We start from the raw sequence: 27289 nt of genomic DNA on the forward strand, positions 1-27289 counted from the left end.
TCAAGACTGAGATCGATGGATATTTGGACACTAAGGGAATCAAGGGATATGGGGATCAGGTGAGAAAGTGGAGTTGAGGTCGAAGATCAGCCATGATTTTATTGAATGGCAGAGCAAGCTCAAGGGGCCACATGGCCTACTCCTACTCCTATGTCTTATGTTCTTATGTTTTTAAATTTTAGGGAAGGACGAGAGAAAGGAATAGATTAGTGGTAGAACTAGGAGGGGACATATTCTGCCTTATTCCTCTTGATGGATCTTGACCAGAGTCCCAGACAATGGGGATGCAATAAATTATTTGACTTTACTCTGCATTGAGACACTGCATCCCATTCCTATTTGAGAACCATTGGCTTATTGTTTGACGGCTATTTTAGCTAATTTCTAACAGTGAAAGTAATCAGCGATTCCTCCCTCTACCAGCTCCTATTGGAAAGTATTACAACAACAAGTTGCATTTATATAGCGCCTTTAATGTAGTAAAAACATCCCAAGGTGCTTCTCAGGATCATTACCAAACAAAATGTGACACCGAGCCACATAAGGAGAGATTACGACAGGTGACCAAAAGCTTGGTCAAAGAGGTAGGCTTTAAGGAGCATCTTAAAGAAGAGAAAGTTAGAGAGGCGGATAGGTTTAGGGAGGGAATTCCAGAGCTTGGGGGCAAGGCCGCCAATGATGGAGCAATTAAAATCGGGGATATGCAAGAGGCCAGAATTGGAGCCATCCAGAGATCTCAGAGTGTTGAAGGGCAGGAGGAGGTTACAGAGCTAGGGAGGGGCAAGGACACGGAGTGATTTGAAAACAATGATGATAATTTTAAAATTGGGGCGTTCCCGGACCAGGAGCCAATGTAGATCAGCGAGCACAGGGGTGGTAGGGGAACGGGACTTGGTGCGAGTTAGGATACCGGCAGCAGAGTTTATGGAGGGTGGGAGGCTGGCCAGAAGAGCATTGGAATAGTCCAGTCTAGAGGTAACAAAGGCATGAATGAGGGTTTCATCAGCAGATGAGCTGAGGCAGGGGTGGAGACGGGAGATGGAAGTAGGCGGTCTTGGTGATGGGGCGGATATGGAGTCGGAAGCTCAGTTCAGGGTCAAATAGGACGCCAAGGTTGCAAACGGTCTGATTCAGCCTCAGACACCGGCCAGGGAAAGGGGTGGAGCTGTTAATGGAATTCCCTGGTCTTTTGCGCAGCGTTAGTTCTGTTTATGGTTAGAAAAGCTTTAGCTCACCTTCGTCTGGTCTGGTCACCTTATCATCAGGTGCATACCCAATAGCAGCTAGTCCCAGTCGGTTCATCCACCTATAGAAGCAATGGAGAGGCAGAGGGAAAAAGCACAGACAGGATTAATTACAAATGATTTAATTTGTAATAGTCAGTCAATCTTTAAATAGCATAAATAGCACAAATTCCGTCTGATATTTTTAGCAGACATTCGAGACCTTTGCCAATGGAAAGTGACCCACGTTATATGAGAAATTCTGTTCCATTTGTTTGTTGTCTTCACAGGAGAATTAATTACATTGTTCAGTTTAAAGCTGTTAATGGAATTCCCTGTCTTTAGCACAGTGTTGCTGGTATCTCTGTCACCTACTGCTTCTTTTTGTAGACATTAACCATCACTGGGGTGATCCATCACCAGAGCTGGCTGGACCACATCAATGATTATTGGGCCTCGATCTCCTCTGCCAAAACTGCCCACTACTCCAGGATCATCCAGGAGAGCAAAGATAACTCCTGGCTTCTTTTCTCCGTGGCCAACCATCTCCTTAAACCTCCACCCTCCGCCAGTCTTGGATGAGCCACAATTTCCTCCATTGTCTTTGGCCCCCACCACAAACTCTGTACACTCGCCACCGATTCCATCGCCCTCCCCAGCCACTGTCTCAGGTTGAACTAGACTGTTCACAATCTCATCATCTTACTCGACCTTCCAACCCCAAATCCTCTCTATCACCAAGACGGCCTACTTCCACCTCCATAACATTGCCTGCCTCCGCCCCTGCTGCTGAAACCTACACCCATGCATTTGTTACCTCCAGATTCGACTATTCCGATGCTCTCCTGTTCAGCCTCCCATCCTCAATGTTCTGTAAACTTGAGCTCATCCAAAAATCCACTGCCCGTATCCTATCCCACCTGAAGTCTCATTCACCCATCACTCCTGTTGTTGCTGACCTACATTGGCTCCTGGTCCCCAAACATATCCAATTTAAAATTCTCACTCTTGTGTTTAAATCGCTTCATGGCTCTGAAACCTCCTCCAGTCCAACAAACCCCGCGTAACTCTCCGTTTCTCCGACTCTTGTCTATCCTTCCCCCTTCACTCCATCATTGGTAGATGTGCTTTCAGCCATCTAGGCCCTAAGCTCTAGAATTCCCTCCCTAAACCACTCCGCCTCACCATCTCCCTCTCTTCGTTTGAGTCCCTCCTTAAAACGCACCCCTCTGACCAAGCTTTTGGTTACCACTCCTAATAGCTCCTTCTTTGGCTCGGTGTCCATTTTTGTCTGATTATGCCTCTGTGAAGCGCCATGGGATGTTTTTATACATTAAAGGTGCTATATAAATACAAGTTGTTTGTTGAAATCCTGATGTATGAGATTAGCATATGAATACTTAATACCGTAAGTTTCAAACCAGACCCTGAAATCCACCCTCTGAGAGTCAGATTTCTGTGTTCGTTAACTTACTGGCTGTTGTTTCTGTTGCTTTATTAACCAATACAGAAACATTTTCTGCGATGATTGGATTGCTTTCCTTTGGTTAACTGGCACTATATTCTGGAAATTAAGACTGAGTGTATGTGAATATTTATAGGGCTTCTCTGGGAGAGTGTCAGTATTTTCAGACGGTCTCTGGGAGTTATAGTATTTGTAAGGAATCTGCAGGAATGTGTCAGTTCTTGCAGGGTGTCTATGGGAGTGTGTTAATATTGGCAGGATGTCTCTGGAAGTGAGTCAGTATTTGAGTGAGTGAGTCAGTATTTGAGTGAGTGTGTCAGTATTTGAGTGAGTGTGTCAGTATTTGCCTTGGGTAACCTGCAAGTGTGTTAATATTTGTATGTGATCCATGGGAGTTGCCAGGATTTGCAAGGGGTTCCTGAGAGTGCATCAGTATTTGTAGGGAGCCCTGGAAATATGTTAATATTTGTAGGAGGTCCTTGAGAGTCCATCTGTAATTGCATGGGGTCCCTCGGAGAGCATTAGTACTTGTGGGGGGTCCCTAGGAGTGTGTCAGTACTTGTACGGGGTCCCCAGAGTGTGTCAGTATTTGTAGCAGTCCTTAAGAGTGTGTGAGAACAAGTAGCGAGTCCCAGGAGTGTGTCAGTATTTGTAGGGGTCCCTGGAGTGTGTCAGTATTTGTAGGTCTCTGGAGTGTGTCAGCATTTGTAGGGGGTCCCTGGAGTGTGTCAAGCATTTGTAGGGGGTAACTAGGAATGTGTCAGTATTTGTAGGGGTCCCTGGAGTGTGTCAGTATTTGTAGGGGGTCCCTGGAGTGTGTCAGCATTTGTAGGGGGTCCCTGGAGTGTGCCAGTATTTATAGGGGGTCCCTGGATTGGGTCAGTACTTGTAGGGGGTAACTAAGAGTGTGTCAGTATTTGTAGGGGGTAGCTAGGAATGTGTCAGTATTTGTAGGGGTCCCTGGAGTGTGTCAGTATTTGTAGGAGGTCTCTGGAGTGTGTCACTATTTGTAGGGGGTAACTAGGAATGTGTCAGTATTTGTAGGGGTCCCTGGAGTGTGTCAGTATTTGTAGGGGGTCCCTGGAGTGTGTAGGCATTTGTAGGGGGTCCCTGGAGTGTGCCAGTATTTATAGGGGGTCCCTGGATTGGGTCAGTACTTGTAGGGGGTAACTAAGAGTGTGTCAGTATTTGTAGGGGGTAGCTAGGAATGTGTCAGTATTCGTAGGGGTCCCTGGAGTGTGTCAGTATTTGTAGGGGGTAAATAGGAGTGTGTCAGTATTTGTAGGGGGTAACTAGGAGTGTGTCAGTATTTGTAGGGGGTAACTAGGAGTGTGTCAGTATTTGTAGGGGGTAACTAGGAGTGTGTCAGTATTTGTAGGGGGTAACTAGTAATGTGTCAGTATTTGTAGGGGGTAACTAGGACTGTGTCAGTATTTGTAGGGGGTAACTAGGAGTGTGTCAGTATTTGTAGGGGGTAACTAGGACTGTGTCAGTATTTGTAGGGGGTAACTAGGAGTGTGTCAGTATTTGTAGGGGGTAGCTAGGAGTGTGTCAATATTTGTAGGGGGTAACTAGGACTGTGTCAGTATTTGTAGGGGGTAACTAGGAGTGTGTCAGTATTTGTAGGAGGTAACTAGGAGTGTGTCAGTATTTGTAGGGGGTAACTAGGAGTGTGTCAGTATTTGTAGGAGGTAACTAGTAATGTGTCAGTATTTGTAGGGGTCCCATGAGTGTGTCAGTATTTGTAGGGGGTCCCTGGAGTGTGTCAGCATTTGTAGGGGGTCCCTGGAGTGTGCCAGTATTTATAGGGGGTCCCTGGATTGGGTCAGTACTTGTAGGGGGTAACTAAGAGTGTGTCAGTATTTGTAGGGGGTAACTAGGAGTGTGTCAGTATTTGTAGGGGGTAACTAGGAGTGTGTCAGTATTTGTAGGGGGTAACTAGGAGTGTGTCAGTATTTGTAGGGGGTAACTAGTAATGTGTCAGTATTTGTAGGGGGTAACTAGGACTGTGTCAGTATTTGTAGGGGGTAACTAGGAGTGTGTCAGTATTTGTAGGGGGTAACTAGGAGTGTGTCAGTATTTGTAGGGGGTAGCTAGGAGTGTGTCAATATTTGTAGGGGGTAACTAGGACTGTGTCAGTATTTGTAGGGGGTAACTAGGAGTGTGTCAGTATTTGTAGGAGGTAACTAGGAGTGTGTCAGTATTTGTAGGGGGTAACTAGGAGTGTGTCAGTATTTGTAGGAGGTAACTAGTAATGTGTCAGTATTTGTAGGGGTCCCATGAGTGTGTCAGTATTTGTAGGGGGTCCCTGGAGTGTGTCAGCATTTGTAGGGGGTCCCTGGAGTGTGCCAGTATTTATAGGGGGTCCCTGGATTGGGTCAGTACTTGTAGGGGGTAACTAGGAGTGTGTCAGTATTTGTAGGGGGTAACTAGTAATGTGTCAGTATTTGTAGGGGGTAACTAGGAGTGTGTCAGTATTTGTAGGAGGTAACTAGGAGTGTGTCAGTATTTGTAGGGGGTAACTAGGAGTGTGTCAGTATTTGTAGGGGGTAACTAGGAGTGTGTCAGTATTTGTAGGGGGTAACTAGTAATGTGTCAGTATTTGTAGGGGGTAACTAGGACTGTGTCAGTATTTGTAGGAAGTAACTAGGAGTGTGTCAGTATTTGTAGGGGGTAGCTAGGAGTGTGTCAATATTTGTAGGGGGTAGCTAGGAGTGTGTCAGTATTTGTAGGGGGTAGCTAGGAGTGTGTCAGTATTTGTAGGGGGTAGCTAGGAGTGTGTCAATATTTGTAGGGGGTAGCTAGGAGTGTGTCAGTATTTGTAGGGGGTAACTAGGACTGTGTCAGTATTTGTAGGGGGTAGCTAGGAGTGTGTCAGTATTTGTAGGGGGTAGCTAGGAGTGTGTCAATATTTGTAGGGGGTAACTAGGAGTGTGTCAGTATTTGTAGGGGGTCCCTGGAGTGTGTCAGTATTTGTAGGGGGTCCCTGGAGTGTGTCAGTATTTGTAGGGGGTAACTAGGAGTGTGTCAGTATTTGTAGGGGGTAACTAGGAGTGTGTCAGTGTTTGTAGGGGGTAACTAGGAGTGTGTCAGTATTTGTAGGGGGTAGCTAGGAGTGTGTCAGTATTTGTAGGGGGTAACTAGGAGTGTGTCAGTATTTGTAGGGGGTAACTAGGAGTGTGTCAGTATTTGTAGGGGGTAACTAGGACTGTGTCAGTATTTGTAGGGGGTAACTAGGAATGTGTCAGTATTTGTAGGGGGTAGCTAGGACTGTGTCAGTATTTGTAAGGGGTAACTTGGAGTGTGTCAGTATTTGTAGGAGGTAACTAGGAGTGTGTCAGTATTTGTAGGGGGTAACTTGGAGTGAGTCAGTATTTGTAGGGGGTAACTAGGAGTATGTCAGTATTTGTAGGGGGTAGCTAGGAATGTGTCAGTATTTGTAGCAGTCCTTAGGAGTGTGTCAGTATTTGTAGGGGGTAACTAGGAGTATGTCAGTATTTCTAGGGGGTAAATATTTGTATGTCAGTATTTGTAGGGGTAGCTAGGAATGTGTCAGTATTTGTAGGGGTAGCTAGGAATGTGTCAGTATTTGTAGCAGTCCTTAGGAGTGTGTCAGTATTTGTAGGGGGTCTCTTGAGTGCGTCAGTACTTTTAGATTATCCCGCACGCAGTAAAGTTTGAAAAGCCCTGCTTAAATTAGCTCATTTGTGTGGAAATTCCTTGTCTGTAATTTTAATTGAGGCGTCAATCAGCTTAAAATAAATCAGGTACTTGACCCCGTTAAATTGCGGACATTAGGAATTTCACACAATCAAGGAAATCATTTGTATGTGAATGTCAGAAAGCATAATCCCACACCCTGCGTCAGAAGGCATATCTCCTTTTGGGAGATGATCATAGCAGGCTGCATCTGCCTACATCCGGCCCATCAATCACTGCTAACACACGTCAGAAGCTTGTGTGCTATCTCCGAGTGATTTCCCATTCAGCAATTCCCTGTCATAGGAGAGAGGGACGTAACATATCCTGAAAAACTGAACAGCTCAGCTTTTATCTGAAAGTTGCATGTGGGTTGTTAATTTTCGTGTAGAGTTCCCTTAGCTCGTTATTTATCTCATTGGGCTCAAGGATGTATTAGTATAATCTGAATAAAACATTTACAAAGCAGCCGAGTGCTATAAGGAAAAGCTGATCAGGCAATGTCCCAAAAGATTTTGTATTTTAAACTTTGACCAAAAAATAGCACAGAAAGGGGCGGAGCAGCAAGTTTTACACAAGGCATTGTTTCATCTACAGAATCTGCATATTTTCTTCACTTGCCTCACTAGTAATTCAGAACAAACAGAATATTTGATTGCCTTAAGGCTTAACATGAATTAACAATGAATGAAACAATAAATAATTGAAGAAGGAATGCATTAAAAATACATGTAAAAGAATTGCAAAGATCTCGAGCAAGTTACATGCGGCAAGCTGTAGTGGAGCTTTAAAGCATCTTTTTAACGTGGTATTTTATGTGGCACAAAACCAGATGAGTCTTCACAATTTGTACAGAGGAGTCAACCCTTTTGTACCATATTTAAAATTATATATAGGGCAGCTTTTGACTCTTCCCACTGGGATCCTCTACTCAGACTAAAAGTTTTGCCCTGGAATTGGGAGAAAACGTATCCATAGAATTACATGGAATTTTACAGCACAGAAACAGGCCATTCTGCCCCAACAGGTTTATGCCAGTTCTATGCTCCGCACAAGCCTCCTCTCACCTTACTTCATCTCATCTTATCAACATATCCTTCTATTCCTTCCTCCCTCATGTGCTTATCAAGCTTCCCCTTAACTGCATCTATGGTAGTCACCTCAACCACTCCATGTGGTAGTGAGTTCCATATTCTCACCACTCTCTGAGTAAAGAAGTTTCTCTTGATTTCCTTATTGGATTTATTAGTGACTATCTTATATTTATGGTCCCTAGTTTTGGCCTACCCCACAAGTGGATTCATGTTCTCTACGTCTACTCTATTGAACCCCATCATAATTTTAAAGACCTCGATCAGGTCACCTCTCAGTCTTCTCTTTTCCAGAGAAAACGCCCTAGTCCATTCAGTCTTTCCTGATAGTTGTACCCTCTCAGTTCTGGTATCAACCTTGTAAATCTTTTTTGCACCTTCCCCAGTGCTTCTAGATGCTTTTCATAACATGGAGACCAGAACTGTGCACTTTACTCTAAGTGTATCCAGACTGCTTTCTCTCAGCAGTTCTGCATTACTTATCTACATGCTCCCCCATGGCAACATCATCCGAAAACACATCAGGTTCCACATATATGCTGACGACACCCAGCTCTACCTAACCCCCACCTCTCTCGACCCCACCATTGCCTCTGATTTGTGACACTGCTTGTCCAACATCCAGTATTAGATGAGCGGAAATTTCCTCCAATTAAATATTGGGAAGACCAAAGCCATTGTCTTTGGTCCCCGCCACAAACTCCGTTCCCTAGCCACTAACTCTGTCTCTCTCCCTGGCTACTGTCTGAGGCTGAACCAGAATGTTCTCAACCTTGGCATCCTATCTGACCCTGAGATGAGCTTCTGACCACATATCCGCTCCATCACCAAGACCGTCTACTTCCACCTCTATAACATCGCCCGTCTCCGCCCCTGCCACAGCTCATCTGCTGCTGAAACCCTCATCCATGCCTTTGTCACCTCTAGACTTAGCTATTCCAATGCTCTCCTGGCCGTTCTCCCACCTTCCACCCTCCGTAAACTTGAGCTCATTCAAAACTCTGCTGCCCGTATCCTAACTCGCACCAAATCCCATTCACCTATCACCCCAGTGCTCGCTGACCTACATTGGCTCCGGGTCCGGCAACGCCTCGATTTTAAAGTTCTCATCCTTATTTTCAAATCCCCCCATAGTCTCACCCCTCCCTATCTCTGTAACCTCCTCCAGCCCTACAACCCTCCGAGACCGCCGCTCTCCTCCAATTCTAGCATCTTGCGCATCCCCGATTTTAATTGCTCCACCGTTGGCGGCCGTGTTTTCAGCTGCCTAGGCCCTAAGCTCCCTAAACTCTCCGCCTCTCTACCTTTCTCTCCTCCTTTAAGACGCTCCTTAAAACCTGCCACTTTAACCAAGCTTTTGGTCACCTGTCTTCATTTCTCTTTATGTGGCTCTTTATCAAATTTTGTCTGATTATGCTCCCGTGAAGAGCCTTGGGATGCTTTACTACGTTAAAGGCGCTATATAAATGGAAGTTGTTGTTATTGTAGGTATAGGGACAGAACGCTTTTGATCTCCCTACGATGGAAACTCAGCTGGTGCAGTGTGATGCTGCCACAGCAGATTTGCTCTCCCAAGTGGCCTGGCTCACGGTACTCGCCGATGCTCCATTCACTGCAAACCCCAGCAGTTCATAACTGAGGGTATTTGGTGCTTTGCTACAGGAGGGAACTCTGCCACATGCTGCCGGTGGGAATTCCTGATTGCAGGATCGGTATTACTGGATCTTTTTTTTTTATTCATTCACGGGATGTGGGCGTCGCTGGCAAGGCCGGCATTTATTGCCCATCCCTAATTGCCCTCGAGAAGGTGGTGGTGAGCCGCCTTCTTGAACCGCTGCAGTCCGTGTGGTGAAGGTTCTCCCACAGTGCTTTTAGGAAGGGAGTTCCAGGATTTTGACCCAGCGACAATGAAGGAACGGCGATATATTTCCAAGTCGGGATGGTGTGTGACTTGGAGGGGAACGTGCAGGTGGTGTTGTTCCCATGCGCCTGCTGCCCTTGTCCTTCTAGGTGGTAGAGGTCGCGGGTTTGGGAGGTGCTGTCGAAGAAGCCTTGGCGAGTTGCTGCAGTGCATCCTGTGGATGGTGCACACTGCAGCCACAGTGCGCCGGTGGTGAAGGGAGTGAATGTTTAGGGTGGTGGATGGGGTGCCAATCAAGCAGGCTGCTTTATCTTGGATGGTGTCGAGCTTCTTGAGTGTTGTTGAATCTGCAATTCCCATCTGGGGTGTGAGGGCACAGAGTCTGCTCCAGGAGGGAGAGTGGAGTTCAGTGAATGGGAGAGTGGACAGGACAGGTCTGTGAATGGAGAGTACAGCTCTGTGAATGGGGGAATGGGAGTACAGCTCTGTGAATGGGGGAATGGGAGTACAGCTCTGTGAATGGGGGAATGGGAGTACAGCTCTGTGAATGGGGGAATGGGAGTACAGCTCTGTGAATGGGGGAATGGGAGTACAGCTCTGTGAATGGGGGAATGGGGAGTACAGCTCTGTGAATGGGAGAGTGGAGAGTACAGCTCTGTGAATGGGAGAGTGGAGAGTACAGCTCTGTGAATGGGGGAATGGGGAGTACAGCTCTGTGAATGGGGGAATGGGAGTACAGCTCTGTGAATGGGGGAATGGGAGTACAGCTCTGTGAATGGGGGAATGGGAGTACAGCTCTGTGAATGGGGGAATGGGAGTACAGCTCTGTGAATGGGGGAATGGGGAGTACAGCTCTGTGAATGGGGGAATGGGAGTACAGCTCTGTGAATGGGGGAATGGGAGTACAGCTCTGTGAATGGGGGAATGGGGAGTACAGCTCTGTGAATGGGGGAATGGGAGTACAGCTCTGTGAATGAGGGAATGGGAGTACAGCTCTGTGAATGGGGGAATGGGAGTACAGCTCTGTGAATGGGGGAATGGGAGTACAGCTCTGTGAATGGGGGAATGGGGAGTACAGCTCTGTGAATGAGGGAATGGGAGTACAGCTCTGTGAATGGGGGAATGGGGAGTACAGCTCTGTGAATGAGGGAATGGGGAGTACAGCTCTGTGAATGGGGGAATGGGGAGTACAGCTCTGTGAATGAGGGAATGGGGAGTACAGCTCTGTGAATGGGGGAATGGGAGTACAGCTCTGTGAATGGGGGAATGGGAGTACAGCTCTGTGAATGGGGGAATGGGGAGTACAGCTCTGTGAATGAGGGAATGGGAGTACAGCTCTGTGAATGGGGGAATGGGAGTACAGCTCTGTGAATGGGGGAATGGGAGTACAGCTCTGTGAATGGGGGAATGGGAGTACAGCTCTGTGAATGGGGGAATGGGGAGTACAGCTCAGTGAATGGGGGAATGGGAGTACAGCTCTGTGAATGGGGGAATGGGAGTACAGCTCTGTGAATGGGGGAATGGGGAGTACAGCTCTGTGAATGGGAGAGTGGAGAGTACAGCTCTGTGAATGGGGGAATGGGGAGTACAGCTCTGTGAATGGGGGAATGGGGAGTACAGCTCTGTGAATGGGGGAATGGGGAGTACAGCTCTGTGAATGGGGGAATGGGAGTACAGCTCTGTGAATGGGGGAATGGGAGTACAGCTCTGTGAATGGGGGAATGGGAGTACAGCTCTGTGAATGGGGGAATGGGGAGTACAGCTCTGTGAATGGGGGAATGGGAGTACAGCTCTGTGAATGGGGGAATGGGAGTACAGCTCTGTGAATGGGGGAATGGGAGTACAGCTCTGTGAATGGGGGAATGGGAGTACAGCTCTGTGAATGGGGGAATGGGGAGTACAGCTCTGTGAATGGGGGAATGGGAGTACAGCTCTGTGAATGGGGGAATGGGAGTACAGCTCTGTGAATGGGGGAATGGGAGTACAGCTCTGTGAATGGGGGAATGGGAGTACAGCTCTGTGAATGGGGGAATGGGAGTACAGCTCTGTGAATGAGGGAATGGGAGTACAGCTCTGTGAATGAGGGAATGGGAGTACAGCTCTGTGAATGGGGGAATGGGAGTACAGCTCTGTGAATGGGGGAATGGGGAGTACAGCTCTGTGAATGGGGGAATGGGAGTACAGCTCTGTGAATGGGGGAATGGGAGTACAGCTCTGTGAATGAGGGAATGGGAGTACAGCTCAGTGAATGGGGGAATGGAGAGTACAGCTCTGTGAATGGGGGAATGGGAGTACAGCTCTGTGAATGGGGGAATGGGAGTACAGCTCTGTGAATGGGGGAATGGGAGTACAGCTCTGTGAATGGGGGAATGGGAGTACAGCTCTGTGAATGGGGGAATGGGAGTACAGCTCTGTGAATGGGGGAATGGGAGTACAGCTCTGTGAATGGGGGAATGGGAGTACAGCTCTGTGAATGGGGGAATGGGAGTACAGCTCTGTGAATGAGGGAATGGGGAGTACAGTTCTGTGAATGGGGGGATGGGGAGTACAGCTCTGTGAATGGGGGAATGGGGAGTACAGTTCTGTGAATGGGGGAATGGAGAGTACAGCTCTGTGAATGGGGGAATGGGAGTACAGCTCTGTGAATGGGGGAATGGGAGTACAGCTCTGTGAATGAGGGAATGGGGAGTACAGCTCTGTGAATGGGGGAATGGGAGTACAGCTCTGTGAATGAGGGAATGGGGAGTACAGCTCTGTGAATGGGGGAATGGGAGTACAGCTCTGTGAATGGGGGAATGGAGAGTACAGCTCTGTGAATGGGGGAATGGGAGTACAGCTCTGTGAATGGGGGAATGGGAGTACAGCTCTGTGAATGGGGGAATGGGGAGTACAGCTCTGTGAATGGGGGAATGGGAGTACAGCTCTGTGAATGGGGGAATGGGAGTACAGCTCTGTGAATGGGGGAATGGGGAGTACAGCTCTGTGAATGGGGGAATGGGGAGTACAGCTCTGTGAATGGGGGAATGGGGAGTACAGCTCTGTGAATGGGGGAATGGGAGTACAGCTCTGTGAATGAGGGAATGGAGTACAGTTCTGTGAATGGGGGGATGGAGTACAGTTCTGTGAATGGGGGGATGGGGAGTACAGCTCTGTGAATGGGGGAATGGGAGTACAGCTCTGTGAATGAGGGAATGGAGTACAGTTCTGTGAATGGGGGGATGGATAGTGCAACTCTGTGAATGGGGGCAGTGGGGAGTACAGCTCTGTGAATGGGGGGAATGGATAGTGCAACTCTGTGAATGGGGGCAGTGGGGAGTACAGCTCTGTGAATGGGGGGAATGGGGAGTCCAGCTCTGTGAATGGAGTGTACATCTCTGTGAATGGGAGAGTGGGGACCACAGCTCTGGGAATGGGAGGGAGGAGATTGCAGCTCTGTGAATTTGGATAAGGACAAGAGAAATATTGCCCCTGTGAGTAGGGGAGTGTACCTCTGTAAAGGGGTAGCATTTGGGGAAATGACGGTCTGTTGAACATGAATAATCCAAATGTCATTTATTGTTCCAAAAAAATTTCTTTGAAGTAAAAATCTACCAACTGTGAAGTAAAGACGTGTTCTAAAATTAGCCAGAGTGTATAATTCTAAGTGCCTCCACTCCTGTCAATCACAGAGAGCAGCCCCACAACTAACGCAATACTCCAGCTCAGGTGCCTCTGAAGGAGAGATAGAGATTGCCAGAGGTGTTATCTCGATAAGAACGCGTGGATGTCAAATTGAGGCTCTGGCACTAAGCTTAGACTTTTCCAAACCTCCAGGCCCATAATATTCATACAGGACAAAACAGCGAGTTAGAAATAGTTGCACCAGTAGAACAGGGTTCGTCAGGACTCACAGGCAATATGAGGTCCACAGGCCACAGTTTGGACACCCTCTAACTTAACTGGTATAAAAAGGCACAAACCAAGAGTTACAGAGCAAGATCGGCAGATTATAGTAAATTGCACGAATGCATCGTGAAGTGGTCTCTACGGAACAGATGAGAAAACCACTATATGTGCAGAACGCTAAGTAAATGTGGAGGGCTACCACACACATCAATATATCATTGGAAGGATATCCAGAAGTAAGGATCAGATTTGGGAGAAAAGTGCTATGGTGAGAAATAAGAATTAGGATGGATAAGCAACACTTGTCGTATGTGGAAATAGTGACTGATGCCAATCAAAGTAAGTTATAGGCATCACATTAGTTTCCTTGAATACCTTAGCACAGTGAACCCAAATTGATCCAGTAACCTGCTGCAAATGGAACGCAAAGGGAAGTAACCAGCGCGGTTCAGAACCAGCTCAGCTGGATCAAAGAAGTGAAACCTAGAATACTGAACTCTGGCAAGACACTTTGCATTCAGGTAAGCTAAGCATAAGTCCATGAAACTACTGCAGCCAACAATGCACAGCAGAAGATATTTGCTCATTCAGTGCACTGATCTTCTTACCCTGTGTTCTTCCAACTCTGGCCCCTTGTGCATCCCCCACTTCCTTCACCCCACCGTTGGCGGCCGTGCCTTCATCCATCTAGGGCCTAAATTCTGGAATTCCCTCCCTAAACCACTCCGCCTCTCCACCTCCCTCTCCTTCTTTAAGATGCTCCTTAAAACCTATCTCTTTGACCAAGCTTTTAGACACCTGTCCTAATATCTCCTTCTTTGGCTCGGTGTCAATTTTTGTCTGATTACGCTCCTGTGAAGCTCCTTGGGACGTTTTACTATGTTAAAAGAACTATATAAATGCAAGTTGTTGTTGTTGTTACTAAAAAGGGGAAACTTTAACAGAAGGATCAGACTAGTGGGGCAAACTGAACCCCCTCCCAAATTGGCCGTCATGGAAGTCATTGGTTGGGGAGCTGTACGCAGCCTGAGTGGCACGCAGGCTGGAGGAGAGGAATACGTTCCATGTTTGTAGGATTAGAATTGCATATCTCCTCTGTGCATAACTGTTTCAGCAGGCATAAAGCAGTGACTGAACTGCACTGCAAAATATACTGGGGTCGAGTTTCCGCTTATTTCCGATAGTGATATCAGTGCAATCCAGGCGGAATTGGCCGAACCAGCGCAAAAGATCGGGGAATTTTAAACATAAGTGAGTTACGCCCAAAACCACTTACGTTCATGTTTTCCATGATCTTTTACGCTGGTTTAAGATGCTATTCACCGGCTTAGGCCCTGCCCACAAAACTGGCCACACCCCCAGGTCGAAATTGTGAGTTTCCACCGAAAGTGCTGATTAGGGAAGACTCTTCAAATTGCGCTCATTTTCTTAGGCGCATGGGCACTAGTAGTTTTTAAAGTTTTTTCATATCAAAAATTATTTAATTTACTAAAAAATTGACTAGTGCATACCAATGAAACCATTAAATGATTCAGTATAGTTTGTCATTTTCAGTGATTTTACGGATGGAGGACTGGACACTATAATTAAAAATGCTGATTTTTGGTGATAAACCCATTTTCAGCTGCATTAATAAAACTGCACCAGGTTACCACTCTTAAATACATCAAGGAATACTTTTTAATGGAAAGAAAAAAATAAACAATCATGTTCTATTATGCTGCCCGATTGAGCTGGTTCATGGAAGATTTTACGTTTGTGGTTATGCAAATGAATTTTATCGGAAACTTGAACTGTAACCGAACCAGTGCAATTTCACAAGCATTTTGGGTGTAATTTGCCGATTGGGCCCAAAGTGGAAAGTTGACCCCAGCATGTACATAGCAACAACACGACTAATAACACAGACTGACTTATCAGGTGCCCTTTTCTATTCCCCACGGATGTGCCACAATCCCAGAATCATTTGACATGATTTTACTGATCAGGTTTTACACAGTGTCTAGTTTGATTTTCCGGGTGATACTGTATGACTGAACTTAGCTTCACCGCTGCTGCTTATCCAAGTGGAATATTCATCAGCAACTTCCTTGTGACTGACTTTTTGCACGATTGTAATCTCTCCACTTTCTGAGGAATATTTTGAAGCACCGTTCAGGTTTTACATCTAATACATTTTCCGCTGAATTTAATTTTCTTAATGGGCATTAAATTAGTCACAGGCCTAAATTAAACGATTCATTAATGAGAGTCATAAGAAATATCGGTTTTGAATTTACAAATCTGCCCCACATTGATTGATTTAATGAGCATTTATTGTTTCTGAGAGGTGGTGAAAGTATAATGGGAGTTGCTTTCTCGTATTAAAACAACAACTAATAACTACTTTTATCCAGCCAATGTCTGCTAATGGATCATTTTCAACAAAAAATTGTTGGACTTTCTTAATTTAAAAATGAATAAAATTCAAAATCGTTGTTTGACAATAAGGCATGGACTGATTCTGAAATAAAATATGAACGTCTCCATTCATTCTCAAATATATGTGTGTATGAGAATAGCACACAGCTGCATGTCACCCCAGCTCCTGGATTAAGCAGCGTCACTCCATTCAGGATGTTAGTTGTAGCTGGGGCAACACCAGTGAAGGGAATGGTAATTTTGCTCAAATAATGAGGCTTTGGGGTAGATCTTAACTTAAGCCATTGGCAGTAGTGGGTTGACCACCCGTTATACACCCCGCCTGAAATACACCCCGCCCATTATACACCCCGCCTGAAATACACCCCGCCCATTATACACCCTGCCTGAAATACACCCCGCCCGTTATACACCCTGCCTGAAATACACCCCGCCCGTTATACACCCTGCCTGAAATACACCCTGCCCATTATACACCCTGCCTGAAATACACCCCGCCCATTATACACCCTGCCTGAAATACACCCCACCCATTATACACCCCGCCTGAAATACACCCCGCCTGAAATACACCCTGCCTGAAATACACCCCACCCATTATATACCCTGCCTGAAATACACCCTGCCCATTATACACCCTGCCTGAAATACACCCTGCCCATTATACACCCTGCCTGAAATACACCCTGCCTGAAATACACCCCGCCCGTTATACACCCTGCCTGAAATACACCCTGCCCGTTATACACTCCGCCTGAAATACACCCCGCCCGTTATACACCCTGCCTGAAATACACCCCGCCCGTTATACACTCCGCCCGATATGCACCCTGCCCGATATGCACCCTGCCCGATATACACCCCGCCCGATATACACCCCGCCCGATATACACCCTGCCCGTTATACACCCCGCCTGAAATACACCCTGCCTGAAATACACCCCGCCCGTTATACACCCTGCCTGAAATACACCCTGCCTGAAATACACCCCGCCCGTTATACATCCCGCCCGTTATACACCCCGCCTGTAATACACCCCGCCTGATATACACCCAGCCTGAAATACACCCCGCCCGTTATACACCCCGCCTGTAATACACCCCGCCCATTATACACCCCGCCCGTTATACACCCCGCCCGTTCTACACCCCGCCCGAAATACACCCCGCCCGTTATACACCCCGCCCGATATACATCCCGCCTGAAATACACCTTGCCCATTATACACCCTGCCCGATATACATCACGCCTATTATACACCCCGGCTGTTATACACCCCGCAGAGGTACCAACCCATGGCACCTGTGGTCGAGGCTCTGCATCTTCCAACGGGAGTCACTACACAAACATCAGGAGCGGCAACTACAACAACTCGCATTTATATAGTGCCCTTAATATTGTAAAACATCCCGAGGTGCTTCACAGGAGCAATTATCAAACAAAATTTGACACTGGGTCACATAAGAAGATATTAGGACAGGTGACCAAAAGCTTGGTCAAAGAGGTAGGTTTTAATGAACCTCTTAAAGGAGGAGGGAGAGGTAGAGAGGCGGAGAGGTTTTGGGAGGGAATTCCAGCGCTTAGGGCTGAGGCAGCTGAAGGCACGGCCGCCAATGGTAGGGCGATTAAAATCGGGAATGCGCAAGAGGCCAGAATTGGAGGAGTGCAGAGATCTCGTAAGGTTGGAGGAGGTTACAGAGATAGGGAGGGGTGAGACCATGGAGGGATTTGAAAACAAGGATGAGAATTTTAAAATTGAGGTGTTGCTGGACCGGGAGCCAATGTAGGTCAGCGAGCACAGTGGTGATGGATGAACGGGACTTGGTGCAAGTTAGGATACGGGCAGCAGAGTTTTGGATGAGCTCAAGTTTACAGAAGGTGCAACGTGGGAGGCCAGCCAGGACAGCATTGGAATAGTCAAGACTAGAGGTAACAAAGGCATGGATAAGGGTTTCAGCAGCAGATGAGCTGAGGCAGGGGCAGAGACGAGCGATATTACGGAGGTGGAAGTAGGCAGCCTTGGTGATGAAGATAATATGGGGTCAGAAGCTCAGTGTAGAGTCAAATAGGATGCCAAGGTTGTGAACAGTCTGGTTCAGCATCAGGCAGTGGCCAGGGAGAGGGATGGAGTCTGTGGCTAGGGAACGGAGTTTGTGGCAGGGACCGAAGACAATACTGGATGTCGGACGAATAGCGTGACAAATCAGAGGCAGTGGTCGGCTGGAGCCGGGTGTTGTCAGTGGAACGTGAAGGTGAGTTTTCGGATGATGTCACCGAGGGGCAGCATGTAGGAGCAGGAACCTGACTGATTCTTCCACTCCACAATCCATGGTAGTGCGGCAATTTGCAGCACCCTTAGATTGTCCCAGCTGGGAGAGGCTAACTCAGGGTAGCGCAGGGATCGAACCGTGATCTGAGGGCTCTGTACTACATCAGGCAGCACATTTACCAAACAGCTATCTCTGCAGCTTCAGTGCTCTATTAATAAGTAAAAGCAAAATTGGTGAATTTAAAAAAAGTGTTCTTTTAAATGTCAACATCTGACGTTAAATACTGTGTTTAAAATGTTTTCATTTAGTTGTGAAAGCTGTGACAATTGTGCGGGGTATTGAGTCTTTGGAAAAGTTTCAGAAGAGGGCCACAGGGATCATTCCCAGTTTAAAACACCTTAGCTACACTGATCGGCTTGAAGAGCTGTGTCTATATACCTTGGAGAAGCGGGGACTCAGGGGTGATTTGATTGAGGTCCATAAAATAATGAAGGGACTAGATTGTGTGCAGACTGACAACTTATTTCAATTAGATAGGTTGGGGAGGACCAGGTGTCTTGCATATAATTTACACAAGGGAAGAAATAAGTTACAGGCGGTTCTTCTTTTCCCAAAGAATAGTGGACCTATGGAACAAGTTGCCTGCTTGTGCGGTTGGTGCTGATTCACTTTGTACTTTCAGTAGAGAGCTACAGCGGTTCCTGGCTGGGACAGAGATCCCATCATACAAGACGTAGGTACCAACTAATATAAGTCATGGGCAATGTGGTCTCCTGGACGAGTTTCGATCATCTACAGTGATCGGAGAGGAATTTTCCAGATTTTATCCCTTAATTGGCCTTGGGTTTTTGATCAAATCTATGCCTCTCCCAGGATATTACGTGGCACCTAGGGGGTTAAGGAGTGTTTTGAAGTGATGCATAAGGCATCACAACTGTATGGGACAGGCTAGATGGACCAACTGGTCTTTTGCTGTCTGATGTTTTCGTATGTTTGTAATTAATTTTATCTGATATTTTAAAAAGTAGTAAGATTAAGTAAATTGACTAATTATACTGCAATCATGTCTCAGATTTTATTAATGAGGAATGACGACTGTGGGATTTAATCACCAGGTCTTTTAAGGTTATAGCTTACTAACTTACCATTGCTGCTATTGGCAGGCACACAGCTCTTAATGTGCTGTTTACTATTTTAACGCAGGGGTCAGCCCATTTGTTTTAAATGGGTTAAGTCCACACTTATAATGCAGACAGAGGAACATCATATGACCAAGTTAAATAGTCATTCACTATTATCATCAATTGTCATTGCAAGGCTATATATTTCATTCTGGGTGCAATGTAGCCGGAAGCTTTTCTCACAGATTGTCTTTAGGACATTTTGTGGTACTTCTGGCAAGATATCAATATTTTATCTAAGCCAATTTTTTTTTCTATATATGAGAGTGTCAGGGAGAGAAATGACAGCGCTGCAAAATGGGAGGCTTTTCTGTTCTCTACTGGCAGGCACTCCAGGCAGCAAAGAGCTGACCAATGGAAACTCCCCTGCATTACCTGGGCAATAGGCCTGATTATTCAGTTGACCTTGCAAATGGGAACTTGAATGAGCTGGTGTTTGTGTTGTGTTGCACTTGTTTGACACATGTTCCGCAGAATAACAGTCAGAGGCAAGCTACCTGTCGATGGTTAAGGAATGAAAACGGTTTTAACTTCCTAAAGGTGGCTCCCGATTTCAGCACTGTCCTGAATGGCATATACCCACCATCAAGTGCTGAAAGAGTTTTAGAAAGCCCACGAGAGTATGAAATTCAATTTTGTATATTGTTCAAGACGAACAGCAAAATAAGCTTAAGCAGACATAAGGGTGAGTAAAGATAGCTGTTTTGGTTGACCATAGTTTGACAAGAAAAAAAACAACCAACATTATCTGCATAAATAATGGACATTCATTTGATCAGGATGAAATGTGTAAGTTTTGAAATGAATATGTATCACTACCATAGCTAAGATATAACATGACCCGTGTTTAAAAGAAATTACACTGACAACAATAAAAATGTGCAACAGGAAAAAAAAATATTGGCTGCAGTAAAATCACAGAAGTAGGGAAAAGATTCACTAACACATCCATTCTGATTCAACTGCATTGATGCCTAGACTTAGTGGCAGTGCTACAAATTATCCGCTCCAATTTAAATAAGCCCTGTAATCGAAACACGTCCATGTATCGTCAGTACAGTTAGATCCAGTTACCTATATAACTGCCAGCAAGTCTGGAAGTAATGAACTTTCTTCTTCCTTTAAGCACTTTCCAATGATTCCATTTTTCTCTTAGAATGTCATTTTTACAGTGAATGTAAGAATGTTTCATTTGGCATTTTCTATTCTGAAAACAAATGCAGCCATTAAGAAATTGCAGTTCCAACCAAGGATTTTCCAGATAAAGAGAGGAATAATGCTAATCTATACATAGGAAATTAGTTTTGTTTGCAGCAAAGAGTGTGATCATCCAGATATAGGTTGCATGTATTAAAATCAGCCAGCTCTTGGTAGAATGAATCACCATGGACCAGCTCCCGGTAGAATGCATCACCTTGGACCAGCTCTCGGTAGAATGCATCACCGTGGACCAGCTCTCGGTAGAATGCATCACCGTGGACCAGCTCTCGGTAGAATGCATCACCGTGGACCAGCTCCCGGTAGAATGCATCACCGTGGACCAGCTCTCGGTAGAATGCATCACCGTGGACCAGCTCCCGGTAGACTGAATCACCGTGGACCAGCTCTCGGTAGAATGCATCACCTTGGACCAGCTCTCGGTAGAATACATCACTGTGGACCAGCTCTCGGTAGAATGCATTACTTTGGACCAGGTTTCGGTAGAATGCATCACCGTGGACCAGCTCTCGGTAGAATGCATCACCATGGACCGGCATGCAACCTATATCTGGATGATCACACTCTTTGCTGCAAACAAAACTAATTTCCTATGTATAGATTAGCATTATTCCTCTCTTTATCTGGAAAATCCTTGGTTGGAACTGCAATTGCTTAATGGCTGCATTTGTTTTCAGAATAGAAAATGCCAAATGAAACATTCTTACATTCACTGCAAAAATGACATTCTAAGAGAAAAATGGAAGCATTGGAATGTGCTTAAAGGAAGAATGCACCATGGGCCAGCTCCCGGTAAGATGCATCACCTTGGACCAGCTCCCAGTAGAATGCATCATTGTGGACCAGCTCTCGGTAGAATACATCACCACGGACCAGCTCCCGGTAGAATGCATCACCGTGGACCAGCTCTCGGTAGAATGCATCACCACGGACCAGCTCCCGGTAGACTGAATCACCGTGGACCAGGTCTCGGTAGAATGCATCACGTGGACCAGCTCCCGGTAGAATGCATTACTGTGGACCAGGTTTCGGTAGAATGCATCACCACGGACCAGCTCTCAATAGAATGCATCACCGTGGACCAGCTCTCGGTAGAATGCATTACTGTGGACCAGGTTTCGGTAGAATGCATCACCACGGACCAGCTCTCAATAGAATGCATCACCGTGGACCAGCTCTCGGTAGAATGCATCACCGTGGACCAGCTCCCGGTAGAATGCATCACTGTGGACCAGCTCTCGGTAAGATGCATCACTGTGGACCTGTTCTCGGTAGAATGCATCACCGTGGACCAGCTCTCGGTAGAATGCATCACCGTGGACCAGCTCCCGGTAGAATGCATCACTGTGGACCAGCTCTCGGTAAGATGCATCACTGTGGACCTGTTCTCGGTAGAATGCATCACCGTGGACCAGCTCTCGGTAGAATGCATCACTGTGGACCAGCTCCCGGTAAGATGCATCACCGTGGACCCGCTCTCGGTAGATTGCATCACTGTGGACCAGCTCCCGGTAAGATGCATCACTGCGCCCAGCTCTTGGTAGAATGCATCACCATTGACCAGCTCTCGGTAGAATGCATCACCGTGGACCAGCTCCTGGTAGAATGCAACACCATGGACCAACTCCTGGTAGAATGCATCACCATGGACCAGCTCTCGGTAGAATGCATCACTGTGGACCAGCTCCCGCTAAGATGCATCACCGTGGACCAGCTCCCAGTAAGATGCATCACCGTGGACCAGCTCTTGGTAGAATGCATCACGTGGACCAGCTCCCGGTAAGATGCATCACCGTGGACCAGCTCCCGGTAAGATGCATCACCGTGGACCAGCTCCCAGTAAGATGCATCACCGTGGACCAGCTCTCGGTAGAATGCATCACGTGGACCAGCTCCCGGTAAGATGCATCACCGTGGACCAGCTCTCGGTAGAATGTATCAAAATCAGCCAGCCCTCAAAGATATCTCATCACAGCCCTTACAAAATATCTCAAATGTTCAACATATTGAAACACATCAGATTGAGGGTTAGATAGTGTAATGGTCTAGTAACTGCATTCAAACCTTGGTCTTCACAAAGACAATGAGTTTAACTGTTAGAGTACTGACTATTTTCAGTTTTCAGAATAAATTCATCTTTCTGTTCCTTCTGCAAAAATGTTTATTTTTTCAAATTTTTCTAGGTGAGTAAAGCAAAATGCGAGGCACACAAATCTAGAAGCTAGGGTTGGCAATATTATATGGTGAATGCTTAATGTGTTTGGATGATATTCTTTTGCTTGCTTTTAATGCAGAACCCATTGAAAATAAACGCATATGGCTTTTGTTTGTTAATATTGGCAACACTAACTTCTAACTTATAGAATGGCTGGTGAATTAAATTGTTAAAGAAGGACATCCTTCAAGCTGTGACTCATATTGTAATGCTGAGTTGAGGCACAAACATTGCCAAAACTAACCAAAATGTTCTACAATGTTTCACTGGAGGAGCATTTCAGGATCTTTTTCTGCTTCTTTTTATATAGAACCTATGTTATATAACTGGACTAAAAGAAAACTGCCGTCAGCAGTGAATGTCCATACTACAAACTGTCCTCTATTCAAAATCAGATCTCCAGCATATCGTCTAGGCTGACACTTTAGTGCAGTACTGAGGGAGTATTGCTTTGTTGAGGGTGCCATCTTTCGAATGAAATGTTAAATTGAACAACCATCTGCCCATTCAATTAGATATGAAAGACCTCTTTTGAGGAAGAGTAGAGAATTCTCCTGGTGTCCTGGCCAACATTCATCCGACAACCAACACCACTAAAAACAGATTAACTGCTCATCCACCTCACTTGCTATTTGTGGAACAGTCATATTTCAATTTTTCTTCACGGAAAGGATTTTGGGATTCAGCTATGTTTAGGTATTGTGTTTTAAAATGAAGTGAATTTGCACACATTTAAAAAGAAAAGGTCACAAGGTGCCTTTGAACTTGTTTGTGGAATGTTGCAGATTACTGTCTATTTGAAACTGGTACAGAGTCGATTGTCTCATCCCAGACCCATTAAACCTGAATGTCCCATATTCATTTTGAGATTAGCAAGAGATGTTTTCTTTAAACTGATAATCCAGGGAAGCGGGGGAGGAGAAGCAGCTAGTTTTATTGACAGGACAACTGGTGAATCCCTAATCGGAGATGATATCAGATACATGGCCCTCCCACTGGCTGCGTAGACAGAGAAAAGAGACAAAGACAGAGACAAACAGTCAGTCAGATTTTTAAACAAGAGGCTGTGAACCACAATCTTTGGCCTGGTGAGGCTGGTTCCATTCATATAGGAGTGTTGTAAGGTGTCTATAGAGGACATACTCCTGAGAGAAGGGGTAATCGGTTTGGTTGACAGGCTTGCTGGAAAATCCTTGCCTGGGAAGGTTTCAGTGACTCTGCTTCCTGGGGCCAAAATTATGATCTGCAAAGGGATACAGGGCAATTGATTTTTGAACAAACACAGTTCTTGGCCCAAATCTGGAAGCTAAAATGCAAGAGGTCTGTGTTTCCAATCAGAAATTGTGTAGGAAGAAAAGTAATGCTAAAACCAAATAAGTCAGCCCACAAAAAGGACAGGGCATGTAGTTTATGTCTTCTCATTTCTTGGGCAGGGAAGTGAGAGTGAGTGAAGTATAATTTGCTTTGACTATTACTCTCTTTGTTTACTTGATGTCTACAAAATAAATCAGCTTCACAATTTGCATCTGGACTCATCTCACTGCATGCTTCAGACCACCATTGAAAAGGTTAGCGAGGCGCAATGGGAGGACATGTACGAAAGATACAATAACTAGTTTGGATCACAAGGCAGTCCTATTGTTACACCCCAGGATTGCACTATCAAATAATTAAATATTGGCAGCATGGGCACACTCCTGAACATACAATTGTGCTGGTCAGAACATCTTAACACAGAGAGTATCTAGGACCGATCTGAAATTGTTAACAGGGACTTTGCCATGAGCAAACTGGCTGCCACATTCTACATAACAACAACAACTTGTATTTATATAGTGCCTTTAATGTAGTAAAATGTCCCAAGGAGCTTCACAGGAGCGATTATCAAACAAAATTCGATATCGAGCCACAAAAGGAGATATTAGGACAGGTGACCAAAAGCTTCGTCAAAGAGGTAGGTTTTAAGGAGCATCTTAAAGGAGGAGAGAGAAGTAGAGAGGCGGAGAAGTTTACGGAGGAAATTCCAGAGCTTAGGGCCTAGGCAGCTGAAGGCACAGCCGCCAATGGGGAATGTGCAAGAGGTAAGAATTGGAGGAACGCAGAGATCTCGGAGAGTTATAGGGCTGGAGGAGGTTAAAGAGAGAGGGAGGGGCGAGGCCATGGAAGGATTTGAAAACAAGGATGAGAATTTTAAAATCGAGGCGTTCCCGGACCGGGAGCCAATGTAGGTCAGTGAGCACAGGGGTGATGGATGAACGGGACTTGGTGCGAGTTAGGACATGAGCAGCAGGGTTTTGGATGAGCTCAAGTTAATGGAGGGTAGAATATGGGAGGCCGGCCAGGAGAACATTGGAATAATCGAGTCTAGAGGCAACAAAGGCATGGATAACAACAAAGACTACTTAAAAAGTAATTAATTGTACATGAAGATTGACTGCCCGTGTATCTCTTTGTCCCTTTTCATGCCGAGGACATGATAAGGCATTATATAAATGCAAGGTCATTTTTTCCTCCTTCCTTTTTCATTCCAACTCTGAAAGCATGGAGGTTGGGTGCTGACAGAATCTCTGCTCCGAATGTATACGCATTTACTAAATTAACATTGCTGGCTATTTACATTAGTTAACAAACAGATTCGGTTGCTCTGCTCTAGGCACTATTAATAGTCTTTGAAAAGAATAAGATATTAAATACAATTAGAGTATCATCAATATTTATATGTTCTGATGTGAAATGCCTGATGGTATTCATCACTGTATTAGGCAGCTTCATGCTCTAATAAATTTGTTGTTGAACTCGAGCCAGACAAATTCACAAATCCATCTTCACTGAGGCTGGCGGCTGGTATTGAGTGACAAGTGGAAAGCAGCATATTAATCATGAAGTGGGCGGTGATGACAAGCCAGATTTAAAACAAAACACTAGCCTATATTTGTCAAACTGGAACAGTCTTCTGAAAGTAAAGTAATAAATATAAAAAATATATTAAAAATCTTGCTTTCTCATGTTACAGGATCACATTCTCCCTGCAAGGGTTAACAATTCCCTGCCGTGCTTTGTTGATTGATTTAAAGTAAAACAGCAGCAAATTAGAGGTATGGAATGCGCAAATCAAAAGTGAGGTTAAACGGCTGGAAAACTACCAACATGAAACTGCTATGGACTTATTGAATCCACTAATCCTGTACAATTAAGAGAACCTCCGAAAAAAGGAAACAAGTCAATCAAATCACTTAAAAAGATTCCAAGCCCTTTTCCCTGTCATTTTTTTCTCAGTATTTGCAATTTGTAACCTATAAATTAAACAAACTAAAAAAATACATATTCCACTGTAACAATTTACCCCTATAATTATTTTTTGTGCCTTTCAATAACTTCAAAGCCTTGGCCTGTCTCAAAAGCCTGGGCTTTGATTGGATATTTGTTTCCCAGAACAGTTGAAAGGAATTACCAATTAAAACAGTGTGACGTGCATGATCTTCAGAAATTCCCAGCTCCCTCTGGATTTTCCAAAAGCAAGCTTTAGCTCGTCATTCTGTCATAGCATTCCTATGTTTCTTTGTTTGAAAATGACTTGAAAATCATCTGGAGCATTTTTAAACACTTTCACATTTAAAATACTGCCAAATGCTTAATTTCCATTTTGAGAAATGCCATAAGTCAGAGATGATGAGAGAGGAGAGATTTAGACAGAGAGAGAGGAAGATAGAGATAGAGAGAGGGAGCAGCTATGATAGGTACTGGAGAAACATAAAACAGATTTAATCATGTAATTGTGAAATGTTTATTTTCTCAATGCTTACTTCTGAAGGATATTTTCTTTAAAAGAAAAATGAACTGAATTTAAAAACTTTTCATTTAAGCAGAGCAAACTAATTACATTACTACCTGAGTTGGTTATAAGGTAATTATAAACATTTGAATTAATTATAGCCATGTTAGTTATAAAATAATTGTACTGATTATAAACACTGTAATTAATTATAGCAGTGTTAATTATAAGACAATTGTACAAACAGCAACTACAGTGTTAAACTGTATTTTGCATTAAAGACTGGCTTCAGGCTAGGGCAGGTCAACCCAGATATTCCTGTACCCTTCTCCCATCAGCTCTGCTAGACCCCATTTCCAGTAATGCTGCAGGACTCTAGGACTCCATTCTTGTGTGTTTCTGGACCCTCATATCCAAATTCCTATTGCTCGCAGTCCCTGGGAACCCTCTCCAAATGTTCTTGGATCATGGAAAATATCTGCCAGTGATCCCAGCTGTGGGTCCTCCTGTATTACCAGACACAGGACTCCCTACACAGCACTTTCAGACCTCCTCCCCTCCCAGTACATGCATGTCACAGAAATCTCTCCCCTCCAGTTCTGACACATCCTAGCCCTCCCTTGTGCTCCAGACCTTGTGCTGTGACAGTGTGTCCCCCACTGATCCCAGCCCTGAGAGACCCTGATATTTTGCCCGAAAGCTACAAGACCCTGGACCCATCCCCCTTCTGCGTACACACAGACAGTGCTGTTGTGCCTAGAACAGTGCTGTCAGGGCTCCCAAACCCATGGAGGACTCTCTTCAGTGTTCCAAGATCCTGAGACACCAACACCCAGTGCTACCAGCTGCTGATGTCTCTCCATAGTGATGCCAGACTCCGAACCCCACCCACAATGCTGTCATAGTATCATAGTAGGTACAGCGCAGGAGGAGGCCATTCGGTCCATTGTGTATGTGCTGGCTCTTCGAAAGAGCTATCCAATTAGT

At 45.4% G+C, this 27289-nt stretch overlaps 1 protein-coding gene across 9 annotated transcripts in view; it reads right to left on the bottom strand.

Moving 5' to 3' along the window:
- si:ch211-26b3.4 (connector enhancer of kinase suppressor of ras 2) overlaps positions 1-27289 on the bottom strand; it is a 648212-nt gene that overhangs the window by 34443 nt on the left and 586480 nt on the right. For all 9 annotated transcript variants that reach the window (XM_067996824.1, XM_067996823.1, XM_067996829.1 and 6 more), the window contains one exon: positions 1236-1306. In XM_067996824.1, the coding sequence (XP_067852925.1) occupies positions 1236-1306 (71 nt within the window). The remainder of the gene's footprint in view (positions 1-1235; positions 1307-27289) is intronic.

This window comes from Heptranchias perlo, chromosome 15 (assembly GCF_035084215.1).
Source record: "Heptranchias perlo isolate sHepPer1 chromosome 15, sHepPer1.hap1, whole genome shotgun sequence".
NCBI classification, from domain to species: Eukaryota; Metazoa; Chordata; class Chondrichthyes; order Hexanchiformes; family Hexanchidae; genus Heptranchias; species Heptranchias perlo.